The 14,168-nt window shown below is 41.0% G+C and overlaps 1 protein-coding gene across 1 annotated transcript in view; it reads right to left on the bottom strand.

Moving 5' to 3' along the window:
- Positions 1-5,074: 5,074 nt before the first annotated feature.
- The window catches only part of gfra4b (GDNF family receptor alpha 4b), a 32,371-nt gene continuing 23,277 nt past the window's right edge, over positions 5,075-14,168 (bottom strand). The window contains exons 2-8 of the mRNA XM_044039532.1: positions 13,072-13,347; positions 12,743-12,823; positions 10,397-10,742; positions 9,488-9,597; positions 8,672-8,806; positions 6,975-7,141; positions 5,075-6,236 (exon numbers count right to left, since the gene is read on the bottom strand). Of these exons, the coding sequence (XP_043895467.1) occupies positions 6,096-6,236; positions 6,975-7,141; positions 8,672-8,806; positions 9,488-9,597; positions 10,397-10,742; positions 12,743-12,823; positions 13,072-13,347 (1,256 nt within the window). The 3' untranslated portion in view covers positions 5,075-6,095. The remainder of the gene's footprint in view (positions 6,237-6,974; positions 7,142-8,671; positions 8,807-9,487; positions 9,598-10,396; positions 10,743-12,742; positions 12,824-13,071; positions 13,348-14,168) is intronic.

A 14,168-nucleotide genomic window follows, 5' to 3' on the forward strand; every position in this document is an offset into this window, starting at 1 on the left:
TGGTCAGTAAAACACACACACAGGGATTTTTAAAGAAATACAAAGCACATTAAAACACAATGAAGCAGAGAGAGAAAGAAGCAATGCATCACGGTATATTTCTTCATTTTGTTTTGTGTTGTAGAATAACCTCCTCAGTCACTTCCCCGCTTTGTGACTGGTTTTAATATTGTCATGAAGTCATAAATATTTATTGAAAGTTCTTAAATAAGCTTTAAATGACATTGCAGACATCTTTTTGAATGGGGCACGGACACACACTGATCAGCCACAACATAAAAACCGTAAATAAGCAGCGTGTTTGTATGGGAAGCCCATCAAAGCCACACAGTACAGACAATTGGTATAAATGTTAGAAAATCCTGGCTGGTGTTCACACCAGTTTAAGAGGAACCAAAGTGGGAGGACGTTACTCCAACGTTACTCAGGGCGGAAGTAAACGCAACACCTGCACTTTTTTTTTTCCCATATTTCCTCTTAGTTTCTGCTCGACTTCACAACCCAAAACACGACACGCCCACCAACGATGTCACAGTTCGTGAGGAAGAGTCATATTTTTTTTTTGGTTCCAGCTGAGAAGCAACTTTTCAGCTTCTGAACCAAATTCAGCCATTTTCAAAGTTATGTTTGAGAACCAGAACCAGCACGGAGCCCTGCCAGTGCATTAAATAATGAGGCTTTAGTTCATTGACACTTTGGTGAATATGACAGCTGAAGATATGGTTCTAAATAAGCTTCCCCACAGTGATCGTTAAAGTCATGTTCAGGGGAAACTTTAGAGGCATTAATGCATGCCGTCTTTGACTGTTTTTTTGTTTTTTTTTTGTAACTTGAAACCTCTGGTTAGTGAAAGTGACAGTTAATTTTTCTTGCTCATAATGAAACCCTATTATAGCGCTTGTCATTATAGCAAGTTACAGCATCTCCTGCTGTTTTTACTTAAAAAATCACAAGTAATGTTCGTCACTGAAGAGATTTTTCTTGAAAACTGAAATCTTCATGCTCCTACTCGGTGGTCTCTCCCTCCTGCCCAGCACCTCCGTCTTCAGCATCCTTTATATTCAAACCATTCCCATACACAGTCCCTTAAATACAAATCCATAAAGTTTATAAAGGTTTGTAGACTTTCACTATGTAGGCCTAAATTTATAAAAGAAATGGCAATTGTGCACATTCTAGAGGTGATATCAAGTACAAAACATTTGTAGTAGATAGTTTTAACCAGTGTTTTGCATTATTTGTTCTTTGTCACACTCTTTCAACATTAATTTCCCTTTTTTGTGTACATAAATAGTATAAATAGGTTTCCCTTTTTCAATTAGCTGATAATTTTGCACATTTACACTTGCATTGCACACCTTTCTTTTTTAACAACTTGCTCCGTCTTTAAAAAAAAAAACCTTCTGTCAATTCTCTGCATGTTCCAGTGACAAGCAGCTCTACAGTAAGAGAGAGACGTGACCTTTCTTTGTGCAAAAACATTCAATGAAAGCACATTGCTGCTCATGTGCACTCACTGAAGTTATTGTATTTATAATATTGTGACAATCCTGTTATTTCCTCACTATATACCAGGCGCTGCGTATATGTCAGCCGACTTAATTCAAAGTCTCAGATTTGAGAAGTGTAGACGAGCAGAGGCATTGATCAGCCACACGCTGTCGTGAGGAGAGCTACATCTACTGTACACACAACAATGTGACACGATGTTTCCACCCACAGCTGTCTGACTGCACCATCGGCTGTCACTGATTCCAAGAATTTGTAGGTCCCGTCAAACTCGGAATATTCTTAAAGGTGACATAGAATGCTTGTATCGCACATATATGTTAGTTATGGAGGTCTACTTACATATATGAACTTGTTTTCATGATTAAAAACCTCCTAATCGCTGCAAACGAGCCGATCAAAATATCTGCTCACTGACGCTCTCGTCAGCCGCGCTGTTTCAGACCAAAACCACACCCCCAGAATGTGGACTGTGTTGTGATTGGCCAGCCAACGAGAGCTTTCCCACTGTCCTGTGATTGGCCAGGTACCTGGAAGTGACGTAATAGATAAGCCAGCTCTCAGATACACAGCTCCCCCTCTGGCATGGTGGATGCTCTGCATCTCAGCAACTACAACAAGAGTAGTTCTTCTTCTGCGGTTGAATGTACTCAACCGGATGTGCCCGGACTAGTGCCCGCACCAGGAGGCTTTAAATTAGCCTGCCATGCATTAATCAGGAACATCGGGAAAACCTGCCGTACCTTTGTGCAGTTTCTGTGTAAAAGCATCCACACCAGACACTACTTTGTCCACTCTCAACTTAAGCCCCTTTTCCACCTGAGGTCCCAGCTCGCTTTGGCACGGCAGGTATGGATTGGTTTTCCACCACGATGTAATACCTCCTCAACGTGGGCGGAGTCATCGCTGCACGGCTGCGTGAAACTGCCGTGACTTCGTTTTACACACAAACGCGTGACGAGTGACTTATAAAGCAGTTGTTTTCAGTGTAACTGAATCGTTAGAATCAGTTCATTAAAACTATGTGTTCAGTACTTCCTCCATTACCAGAGCACAGACTCCGTCTGAGGCAGGGTTTGTGCTGTCGCTAAATACACCAGACTCCTCTGTTAAACACTGAGATTTTAGACATTTCCATGGTAATTGTAGGAGATCAACCCACGTTTTTAGGGTTGTTAAGTCTTTTTAACTGATCTACAGTTCACCATTGTTTAGCTTGATTCTTGTGTTGGACGTCCTGCTCATGCCTTTTCCTGTGACGGCAATCGGACCAATCAGTGGCTGGCAGTCTGGCGGCGTCATCGCCTCAGCTGGCTTGGAACCTCGCCAGAACTGAGATGGTAAAAAAGTACCAGGTACTATGCTAGAGGACACACGCCAATAGTGACTGATGCCCAGTCACCGTAACATTATTTCCTACCTTCCTCATGTTACAGGTGATTTCCCTCAGAATCCTGTATATATACTGTATAGTAATCCATTTCAACATCAACACAAACTGCAAACTCCTCAATCCAAAAAGGTTTATTTCTAAATCGGAGAGTGTGACGACAGTAACGTGGAGACGGTGGTGATGCGGTATGGAGGGCAAAAGCTGCTGCTGTTGTTTTTGAGTTTATTAAAAACCCAGAAAGTGTATCCTCTCATGGTTCTGCTATTGTTGAAATGTAGCGAGCCTTGTTTCCGTCAGAAGACACAAACAATTACAGATGAAATGAAATGATAATTTTGGTCACATTCAGCTTTAAATCCGTGTTTCTCGTGTCTGATATTGATCTGCCTCATTTATGAACTTTGACCTTTTGTGTTTCATGGCACATCAAACCATTAGTATTCTCAGTGAGAGTTACTACATAGAGGAGCGTCATTTAAAATACATGATGTGAAAAACACTGAGATAATGGAATTGGTGTCATGCACCAGTACTGAATTTGACCTTCGTCTGACACGTTCAAATCTATTTCCTTATGGGTTACATATTTCATGAGCTACATGAGGTTTTCGTCTTTCTTTCTTTTTTTTTCAAATCTTATGGTGATAATTGGAGTGACAGAATTTAATGGGAGTGAACCTTCGGCTTGATAAATCGCATCATGGGTCATCAGCGATGAGGGCTGACTCTAAACCCTGTTTGTTTTTTCCACAACGCTGCACAGTGAAAATGAAAATGCATTAATCAATGAGTGATGCGTCTGGTGTGAGTTCAGCAGATCATATTCCGTGCGTTCGGATTCTTCACAGTAACCTGTGTCTCCGGCTCAGTTCCTTCCTGTGGCGTTAGTGTTTGTGAGTGTTCCTGCTCTGGCTGATTTTATTGGGCTTGTTACGCTATAACCTCACGTCTCACAGCCTTCCACTGCCACTTCCATTTTTGCATCGTGCTTAGTCACATGATGAGATCATACTGTGGTCAGAGCAGGTACTGTTTACTTCTCTTGTGTTTGGATTCTATTTTTCTTCTGTGGAGGAGATGGAACATTCAGTGGACCACGTTATTCCCTACCGATGATTACACGTTAAAAATAATTATTGCAACATGAGCTTATTTCTTTACCTTTTATTATGTTTGGCAACAATATGAGAACAGGTTTTTGTCCACTGATTTAAAAGGACATAAGTATTTTGTACACCTGTAAAAAACAAAAATGTGGCAGTGGTCTGTCAGACACCTGTGATCCCTGACCGGTGAGCCTAACTTTTCATATTACATCAATGCCTTAGACTTTTATCTTCCCTGATGTTTCAATGTACTATAAGACAATGTATATGGGAAATGACAAAAAAAGGCAACCCTTGAAATTGTGGCAAAAACTTGAAAAATGTGTTGTCTTTTTAAATTGAATATAAATCAAACAATTAAAGACTCAGAACAAACTGACTCTAACCTTTTCAGAGGCTCAATATACGATCTTATATTTGATGTCACACGAGCACCAGCATCTTGAACCAAAACCTGTGCTTTTTTTTGGCCACGGCTCGGGCTTCTCGTTGGCCACAACTCTCCACTTTTTTTTTGACGCCTCTTATTTCGACCCCAGTTGTATGACCTTGTGTTCTTTGAGTGATTGGTTGTATGTGTTGGTGTGTGGGTACTGGACGGCTTCCTCAAGCAAGTGTGTCCGTGGTTGCTGTCGTCTTCATTGTTTCTCTTCTTTTTTTTTTGTACCGAAATATGTGCACGCAACCAACTGGACTAGAAACGGAAGCCAAGTAGAAGGCGACTGGGCTCGTAACTGGAGCGTTGCCATTTCAAGTCTTGGTACAGGTCAAGGTACCCAACGCCCATCATCTGCTCACCGCTCCTGCGTCTGGTTTGTGTGTAGTTAGGATGACACACTACACTGTCCAATGACAGCTTTAAGCAACTTTATTTGTCGCCAAGGAAAGTTAGACAGTGGCATTTACAGCTGGTGAGATTATATATACAACCAAAATTGTGAGGTCAGATGTGGACGGCTGCTGCTACTGCTGCTGCCGCCACAAGGGCACGTGTTCCGATGCTAAACACTACACTAGAGAGCATGTGTTGATTAAAAGAAAAGATCAAACGATGCTGACGCATTACTGTAATGGTCTGAGAACTTTTATTTGCAGCACCTCTAGTCCTGCTCAGAATTCAGTGGCATGTTCCCCCGAACAGAAAATGCTGAATCATTCATAACTGTCTGATCTCAAACAGGCTCTGCACCAGTGGAGGCAACACAACTGTTCACTTACCTCCCTGGCACAAAAACGCAAAAGCCTCCTATAGCAAGGTTCACATGAGAAATAAAAGGGTATTACGTTCACAAACACATATTAAAGCGGTGCGGCTTTTTTAAGTACAAGAACTTGTCTCTGCATGGAGTGGACTTTTCGATGAACGGCCACTGTAGCATCAGCAATAACAAATAATGACAAAGGGCAACAGGATGATTATTTTTTTCCAAATCCCCTCTGGATAATGCTGCTGGGCTTTTCACTTTTGAGATGTCGTAGCCAAATGTTGCTCTATAGTCTCTCCATCACCTCACTATTCCAGTATTGATCAGAAATAATGTTCCTCTCTCAGATGCTTGAGGTGAGTGATGTTAAAGCAGCATACACGCCAGCAGCTCTCCAGCCATTTTCGGAGCTCAGGGTAGACTCGGCGTTCGCCGTTATACACCGTTTCCAACCGTTTTCTGTGTCATTATTTCAAATAAGAGAAAAAGCATCTCCCCACGTACGGCACATACAGTACGTCATGTATTTATCACACACGTCTGCTTCATGTTTTCAATCTAACTCGTTTGAGAAATGGTTTGCAGTTTGATCGCTGAGAGCTGGGTTAGTCCACGATGATGGTAGTCTTGACTTCATTTTGGCTTCACTCGATCGCAATAACAATGTACAAATGTACAAACACCACGGGCCTCAACCTCACTCACCTTGAGTGAGAAGCCCCATGGCGGGAGGAACGGCACCACTGAGACACAAAAATAGAAAAAAACAAGAACTGCTGTACATATTTAGAGGGAGGATTAACAGCAACGTGGTCCATTTTCCTCCGAGATGCACTAGTCCTTCCGTTGGCTTGGTCCGCGTACTGCTTTTGCCCGCGGTCTTCAGGGTCCAGTATTCAGCAGATGAAGCAACAGCAGAAGGTTAAAAGCAGCTTGAAGTATTAGGCAGGGAGAAGACGCACAGTTGGGAAGGCTGTTGGATGGCAGCGTGGATTGGCCCACCAGCAGTTCATTTCCCAAGACCTGCCAGGAGAGAGAGAGAGATCAGTGTACAACTTCTTTCTTAGATCATTTAGTGCTAAGACTCTGCTAATGTCTATATCGCAATTTTGTATTACTTTACTTTCAGACATGTTATCTTTATGTTTGGGCATCATCTCAGTTTCCTTCCTCGTGTTTATACTATGCACAAAAAACATAATTTCTTTCTGTAGAATTTGAAAATGAGTGGTTGTACATAGAGCTGCAACTAACGATTATTTCCATAATCGATTCATCTGTCGATTATAGATTGATCGGTGTTCGTCAAACCTGGAAATGATGACGTTCTCAAATGTCTTGTTTTGTCTACAAATCAAAATGATTAACCTTTAATGATTTCTTTGTTATCCAGAGTAAAGAAATGAAGAAAAATTCACATTTAAGAAGCTTCAACAATCAGAAATCATATTTTAATCATGAAAATAGCTTCAAACCAATTAATCAATTATTAAAATAGTGGTCCATTCATTTAGAAATCGATTAATAATCAGCTCTAGTTGTACACCAGTCTTTCCCCTGTTAATCCATCCAGCAAAACTAATAATAATTGATTGAAACACAGATTCTAAAACATTCGCTACATAGTGAGTGTAATATGTTAAAATGGCTGCACTTTGAACAAACTTTTCTCCTGGAAAGTTTTTACTGCTGAATGTGTGAGCTGTGTGCAGCTGGTAAAAGTAAAAATGTGACCCCCGACCAGCACAGAAAATTGCACACCTGTGTTGGTATGATTTCGTCCAGAAAGCTCCTCTCGGTTTCTATGGTTTGTGGTGGAGAAGTGGCACTCCTGTTCTCTCTGCTGCTGTGGCCGGCGCTGGGTACACTGGGTACACTGAGAGTCGGCTGCTGGTCTGATTCACTTCCAAACGTCGTGAGTGCATTCCCTGAAACACGAGACAATGTGTTAGACCTCAGCAATACGGCCTTGTGTGTCTGTCTGTCTGTCTGTCTGTGTGTGTGTTGTTGTTGTTGTTTTTTTGAGTTCCACTCGCGTTTTTGACGATCACGGCCAATGCCTGAAGTTCTGAATTTGGAATTCCGCCTGAGAGCATATGCAAGGCCTAGTTGGGTACGAGCAGCGGCGGGATAAAATAGAAAAGAATCAGTATTCTATTCAAGTATCCAAACTGCACCTGCCTCTCCACATCGACCTCATTAACTCATAGACCATTTGCTCTGGCCAAACAACTCTGAGACCTCTCTCTGTGTATCTTTTCTAGGCAGGAGGCCCGAGGAAAGACTGGCCAAAGAATCACCTCGCCCCATGGGCCGAGTAAAGACACTCGTGGTGTGGACAGGTTCAGTCATACGTACAGTCTGTCAGCGGAAGATGTAAGCAGAACATTCATTCATTCATTCATTCTACAATCCATGTTGTTTCTTTTATGTAGACACTGTAGTTTATTGTACACACCATGATATCACTATTGTCTTAAATCTCACCGTTGCACACCCGTTGTATTCATTCCTCCACTACTTGAAGTTTTTTCAAGACTGTGTGGCTCCACAGCGGATGAAATACAGTGACACAAATCTAGTGCATGGTTTATTAAATTTTGTTGTTGTTATTTTTGGCAGATTTTAGTGTAAAAGCAATGGTTTATATGAGACAGTGAGGCAGGATATCTATACACATTTTGAGCCTCACCTTATTTTATTGTAGAATTAACATTTTCACAACAGTTGTCACATGCTACAGCATTTTATTATGATCAAATGAGTGTTTTAAAGTTGAATTGGAAATCTAAACTAATAATGTGGGTATAAATAGAAGAGTATTGTTTTGCCTCTGCAGTGACGGGGCACTGCTTATATACTCACACTGACGCTGGAAGTGTATGTTTGCTACAGCTGCCCCTGAATGTTTGATGGTCGTGCATGTATTAAGATGTTTATGAATATTATTTTAGCTACAGATTGAGCACTCATTACTTTCAGTTTATAACTGTAAAAAACTCTAAAAATATCTAAAGTTGCATTTTAACATCTTCAGGTAGCCTTACCTGAATGTAGTTATAAAAACACATTTTATTTTCCAATTAGCCAAATTGTAGATTTCGTAGTTTCCAGTTTTAAGGCGTGTACAGTGAAAAGATAAACTGCTCATTGTCGCAGTCTGTCTCACAGTTGGTCTTTCATTTCAGATAATGAGACTTCTTTAGGTTTTTAAACAACTGTGTTGTGACCAGAAACTGAGCTAAATTTAGCTTTGGAAAGACGAGGGCAGGAAATCTGCTCTTTGCCATAAACGACTTGACCTTGATTAAACTGGACACGTAAACAGCAGACACATTGTTTACCCGTCTGTCATATTAAATACCTGCCTGTAAAAACCCAACCCCTTTGCCAAGAAAAAAAAAAAGTCCTGATTGACAACATTTCGAGGACAGTGCACACAGCACAGTGACACTCACGGAGACAGACGTTGTTGGTGAAGGTTCCCAGGAAATGATCGCAGTCCTGCCTCTGGCTGCCACTGGCTGAGCAGGAGCACCACGGAGCCACGCTGGACGTGGAGTTGTCCACATAGTTGGGCGTTATCGTACTTCCTGCAGAGCGAGAGAGAGAGAGAGAACGCAGCAGCCTTCAATCACCATTAAATATTCATTCTTCCCCCGAGTTATAACACTGTAGTCATGCTTTATTTTCTGAGGCATTAATGGACACTGCACTTCCTGCTCACTGACGTGAAGATGTGAAGATATGTAAAGGGATTCAAGTGTCATTGCGTAGGTATTGCATATATTATTTTATGATGGAATTGAGAAATATGACAATATTCTCTATTTTAATTCACGTCAAGTCTTTTTTCTTTTTCTTTTTTTCTCTCAATGCAGTGACGGTGGTTGTGCTTGGCACATGTTTGTGCTGAGGGCTACCATTTGAGGTTGTGGCAGTGCAGTGCATTAGCAGCTGTCACTCCAGTGAGTGGGAAAGAAGACTGTTGTAAAGAAATAATACACCCACACCTTGCATTTTATTGTCTTAGTTTTTTTGGCTTTCGTACTGAAAAAAATGTTTTTACTTGGAAAAATATTTTTAATTTCATCCCAATCTTTATGAATGTTCCCACTATATCTACTATACATATATATATATATTTCTCCTTCTCTGACTTATACCTTCATCCACATACCATCTCTGTCCTTGGCGAGCTCTTTATTTCCTTTAAGTTTTTGTGAAGTTTCTCATTCCAAGTCTATATTTGTGTGTTTAACTTGGGCACCTACCTATGAGCCCCGTGTAGGCGAGAAGACAGGCTGCATAATTTCCTTGTTTGCAGCCACTGGCGGACGTTTCTGAGGCTTCGCAGTCGTACTGAAACTGTGCCAGACGAGATCTGCGGAAAAAACGGACATACATTAGCAAGAATCCTGGTAGATCCCCTTAATTCTTTTTTTTTATTAAAAGTTTGATGGATCTTTTTTTTGTTATTATTTCATACATTCAGTACACTTTAATAATTTGATCATTTAATTAAGAGTTTGCCCCTCTGACATGAAGACGTATCGTTGGCTGTGGTGGAGACTGAAGGCATTGGACTGTAATGTGAAAGTGATAGAAAGAGTAATATATTTCATTCTCCAGACCTGGGATCATTAGTAAAGCCCTCTGAGTGTAATGGGGCTGTGAAAAATAATGGGCATGACCAGAGATAGCAATGAGCGATAACTCTGATCCATCTGGCTCTTTATCTGTGCTAAATATTTAATGTGTTATTCCAACAGGCTCTCTGGGGTGTTCTAACCAATGGGGGTAGAAAGCTTTAGGGTAAAACAGCAGGCCATTTTGTTGATTGAATGGTTGTTTATTTGGTTTCAAATGGCCATAATACTGAGCCGTGCTGGCCCAAATACTGTACGTATGGTGCATAAATCCAAACTCTATGTCCAAGGAATACTTGAATTAAAGTGGGTATAATGAAGCATTGGCTTTGCTGATTTGGGATATGTGAGTCAAGAGCTGGAACATTAAGCACAGCAAACCTGGGGATTATGAATATATTACAGCAATATGTCAGTGTATGCATAGGAGGCCGTGGCTAAGTGTGAGAAATGGTTTTAATAACAATCACAGACGTCGAGAAAGACTGACGTGAAAATGAATGGTAACCAATTAACAGCTCCTATTTCTCTGACCTGCACACGTAGTCAGCTTTGCAGATTCTCATCTGCGTGATGCAGTTGGGTTTATCCAGGCTTTCGTAAGAGCAGCTGGGTACGATGGTCTGCCTCCGACGCTCTGCACACGCCGTGTCCGTACAGGGGCAGAAGAGCAGCTCGTGTGTGTAATCCGCGGGCACTCGGTCGAAGAACCTGCGCAGAGCCTTGTTGCATTTCGGCCGGTTGCACAGGCCCGACTTGGCAGTGGGTTTGATGCACGCCGAGACATATTCTGTGCGGAGCTTCTGGCACAAGTCGTCCACGTTGCAAGCCTTGGCTGCGTCTAAGCAGCGATTCACAGTTGTCATGCCAATATCTAAGTCTGTGGATGGAAGTGAGGACAAAGGCGATTTTAAATACAAGTGTAAAAACGTAATGGAACAAAAGAAAGAAAAAAAAAGTTCATGTGACCCTGTAGAATGTGCTACCTTTTACATATTCACTGTGCCGAGATGTAATCTCATCTCGTCAAAGTTTTTAAAGTTCAGATTGGCGCTTTGGAATGAAAGTTCAACTCAAAGGTGAACGTGTCTGTAAATAAACAACAGAGGCTCATTTCCTTAGAACCAGAAAATCAATGCAGTCTGGTCTCTGTTCCGGCATTGTGGAAACAGCACCAATACAAGTTACTCCACAAATGTTCCTGCTTTAAACATTTTTTTAAAAAGTCTCTAATTAAAATCATGGATTGCCTATTACAGGATATCTACTGTACACTTCACTGTTGCATCCCTCCATTTGTCCATCTGTCTATGCTACTGTAAGCAGTCAATCAAATGCAAGTATCCATTTGCTTTTGTAAAATAAGATTATGATTTAAGGAGGGTTTAATGTGGCCGTGGTCTAAATGTGCGTTGCTCTGCCTTTTATTACCTCTCATTGATCCTTTGGACCATTGGAGATGGCAAATCATGCCACAGCTGAGTCTTTTTTTGGGGGCTATTGATAGAATTGTCCACTTACATTACTGACAAGTTGTGCTATTAAGTGAGCGATGCAGAGTGGAACAGTTTTGACGTAGATGGAGGGAGAGTAGGTGATTTAAATAGGGTCCAGGAAATTGATCAAATATTTAATATCAAATCATCAGAAGAGTCGGATGATGTGAAGACGTGTGTAACAAGAGCTCGTGGCAGTCTCGCTGTATGCAACCAAAACAATACGAACTGCACAAACCACTCCCCTTTCTTGTCTGCACCAATGAATGGAGCTCAATACAATTTATGAATGGCCACCTGTGCTGTGTAAGTGACGCCGGGCACTTTGTGTGAATGTGTTGAATGTTACCTGCGAAATGTGCACGCCATTGAGCTTTTTATTTCAGGGATGAGTCATCCACTTTTTCCCCCCACATGGTTTTCATAAGTTTGTGGGTTGGGTTACATTCATATACTCTAGCGCACATGTGGCCTTAACCCTGAGAGAGGCTCTAAAAAAATGTATAGGCCAGTAAAGTTTATGTCTTGCAAAAGATTTGTTGAAAACCATCATTATTATTATTACAAAACAAGGTTGATATATATATTTTTTTTAATGATTGTAAATTGTTAGACTGGCAGGCAAAACAAGGGGAATAGATGATATGAAATGTCATTGATTAGTGGTTCTTTATTGGTGAATTGAGGAATTTAATTTGTAACAATCACCATTTCATAATGGATTAATCTGTCAATTATTTTCTCAATTTATTTAGTATTTGATTGGTCGATAAAATGTCAGAAAATGTTGATTGGTGTATTCAAACCTCAAAATCTTTCGGTTTTAATGATTCCATTGTCAAATGGAGCAATGAAGCCAGAACATATTCTTTTAATCATTTCAAAACTTTTAAAACCAAATAATCAATTATCAGAATAGTTGATGATTCATTTAGTAATTGATTCATAATTCATTAATTGTTGCAGCCCTAGCTTGTTTTAATAAATGCATTGAGGCTGCTTAATAACAGGAGCCTCAGGCTGTGAGAAACAAAGCCAAATATGAGATATTCTATCATTTTTAGGCAAAAGTATAAAAGAAAAATGACACCATTAGTATTCACTGGCATTCACAGATTATGTTACTTCAGCTGAATCTGGGATATAAAGTTTGCTATCCAACAACTGAAAGACAAAGATGCCATTTTGGAGTTGGGGATTGTGTTTAGATGAATACAGAATACGTGTTTAAATGTGTCTCAGAAACAACAAAGACTTAGATTTGCCTCGGGGGGGAAATACTGATCCCAGGGAAGATTCAGTTGAATCATGTATTCTAGCTTCGGGGTTCAGTGGTATAAAAAAAAAAAAAGGTGAAAGATAATGAATGTTATTTGGAACTTGCCAGCTGTAATAGAGGCCAAGCGGACATAGTCATAATCCCTCTGCACGGTCTCGTAGGGATAAGGCTCCACCAGGTTTAGTCCTGAAAGAATCACACACAGACATATAGAAACAGTGACTTGAACATCTTAATTAATCTTAATTTTAATTAAACTGAAGAAAAACACAAATGCTGAAGCTGAACCACGTTGTATGTCTAGAAGATTGCCAATCATTCATTTTTTAGTGATAATTCAATTCTTTTTAATCACGAACAGCTCATATTTTAACACATTTATCGCAATCACGTATTGTAGCTGTTCAGAAAGCTGCTATGAAGTAACCACTGACCGTGTATGAAAGCCTGATGCAGACTCCAGTAGATGCTGAGGCAGTTTTTCTCCTTCTTCATGCCTCGTTTACACTGGCAGCCATGTAAAGGGCTCGACATAAGGGCAGACACTGCGTTGGCACACTGGCTCTTGGCACTGGGACCCAACTTCATGTTGCCATTTCCTGCCACACACTGACGCAGCGTCCGCAGGCGTGGGCTGCACGTCTCGTCACTCGAGCACAAATCTCCAGCCATCATGCAGTCTCTGCTGGCCAGCATCACCTCCAACAGCGCTGTGAGAGGAGACATCAGAGCACAACATGGGGGCAGAAAGAAATGAGAGGGTGCGGTCGGAAGTGGAAGGATATTAAATTACACGGAGGCTCCACAGAAATCGCACCATGACTAACAGGGGATTGATCATCTGGAAAATGAAAATAAGTAGCTCAATGAAGCTCTGCTCAAGTTGAGGGATAATCATCAGAGGACTGACCATCTGAAAAATAAAACTAAGGGGCTACATTGGCAGAAAGTGTGTGCTGACCCAAACCTGACCAAAAAATTCAGAAGTAGGAATCACGGGCCGACTATTACAGGATTGAACATTTGAAATCATCGGCTGAAATTCTAGGATAACCAACGGAGAATGAATATCAGCAAATTGACATGCATTTGCTCATTAAAGGTGGCAATCAAAGGCTGATCCAGTGAAGACTGACTGTGACAAATGAAACGCGGGCGCTTCATTAAACTCGGAGGAAATCACTGCGCTGACAAACACTTGAATGACTATCTGCGATCAAAACCTCAACACTCGCCGCATGTGTACGTCTGCCGATGTTAGAGAATCTGACTTCAGACAGTAACAGATCCCAATTAGTGATGCGCATCTCAAGCAAAAATGACAGCATTCATGTTTTTTTAGCTGAAGCGAAGGCCTCCATGGTGATGTTGGAACATTTGTTCTCAGACAGCAGATTATGGATAGGATTTGTAATATTCACAACACTTTTAAGGCGTTCAATTACCTAAATTGTTGGCGAATGAATATACATACCAACATGCCAATATCTGAAATGTGTGCAATTAAATACATGTACTGTAATAGCCTACC

Source organism: Solea senegalensis, linkage group LG12 (genome assembly GCF_019176455.1).
Source record: "Solea senegalensis isolate Sse05_10M linkage group LG12, IFAPA_SoseM_1, whole genome shotgun sequence".
NCBI classification, from domain to species: domain Eukaryota; kingdom Metazoa; phylum Chordata; class Actinopteri; order Pleuronectiformes; family Soleidae; genus Solea; species Solea senegalensis.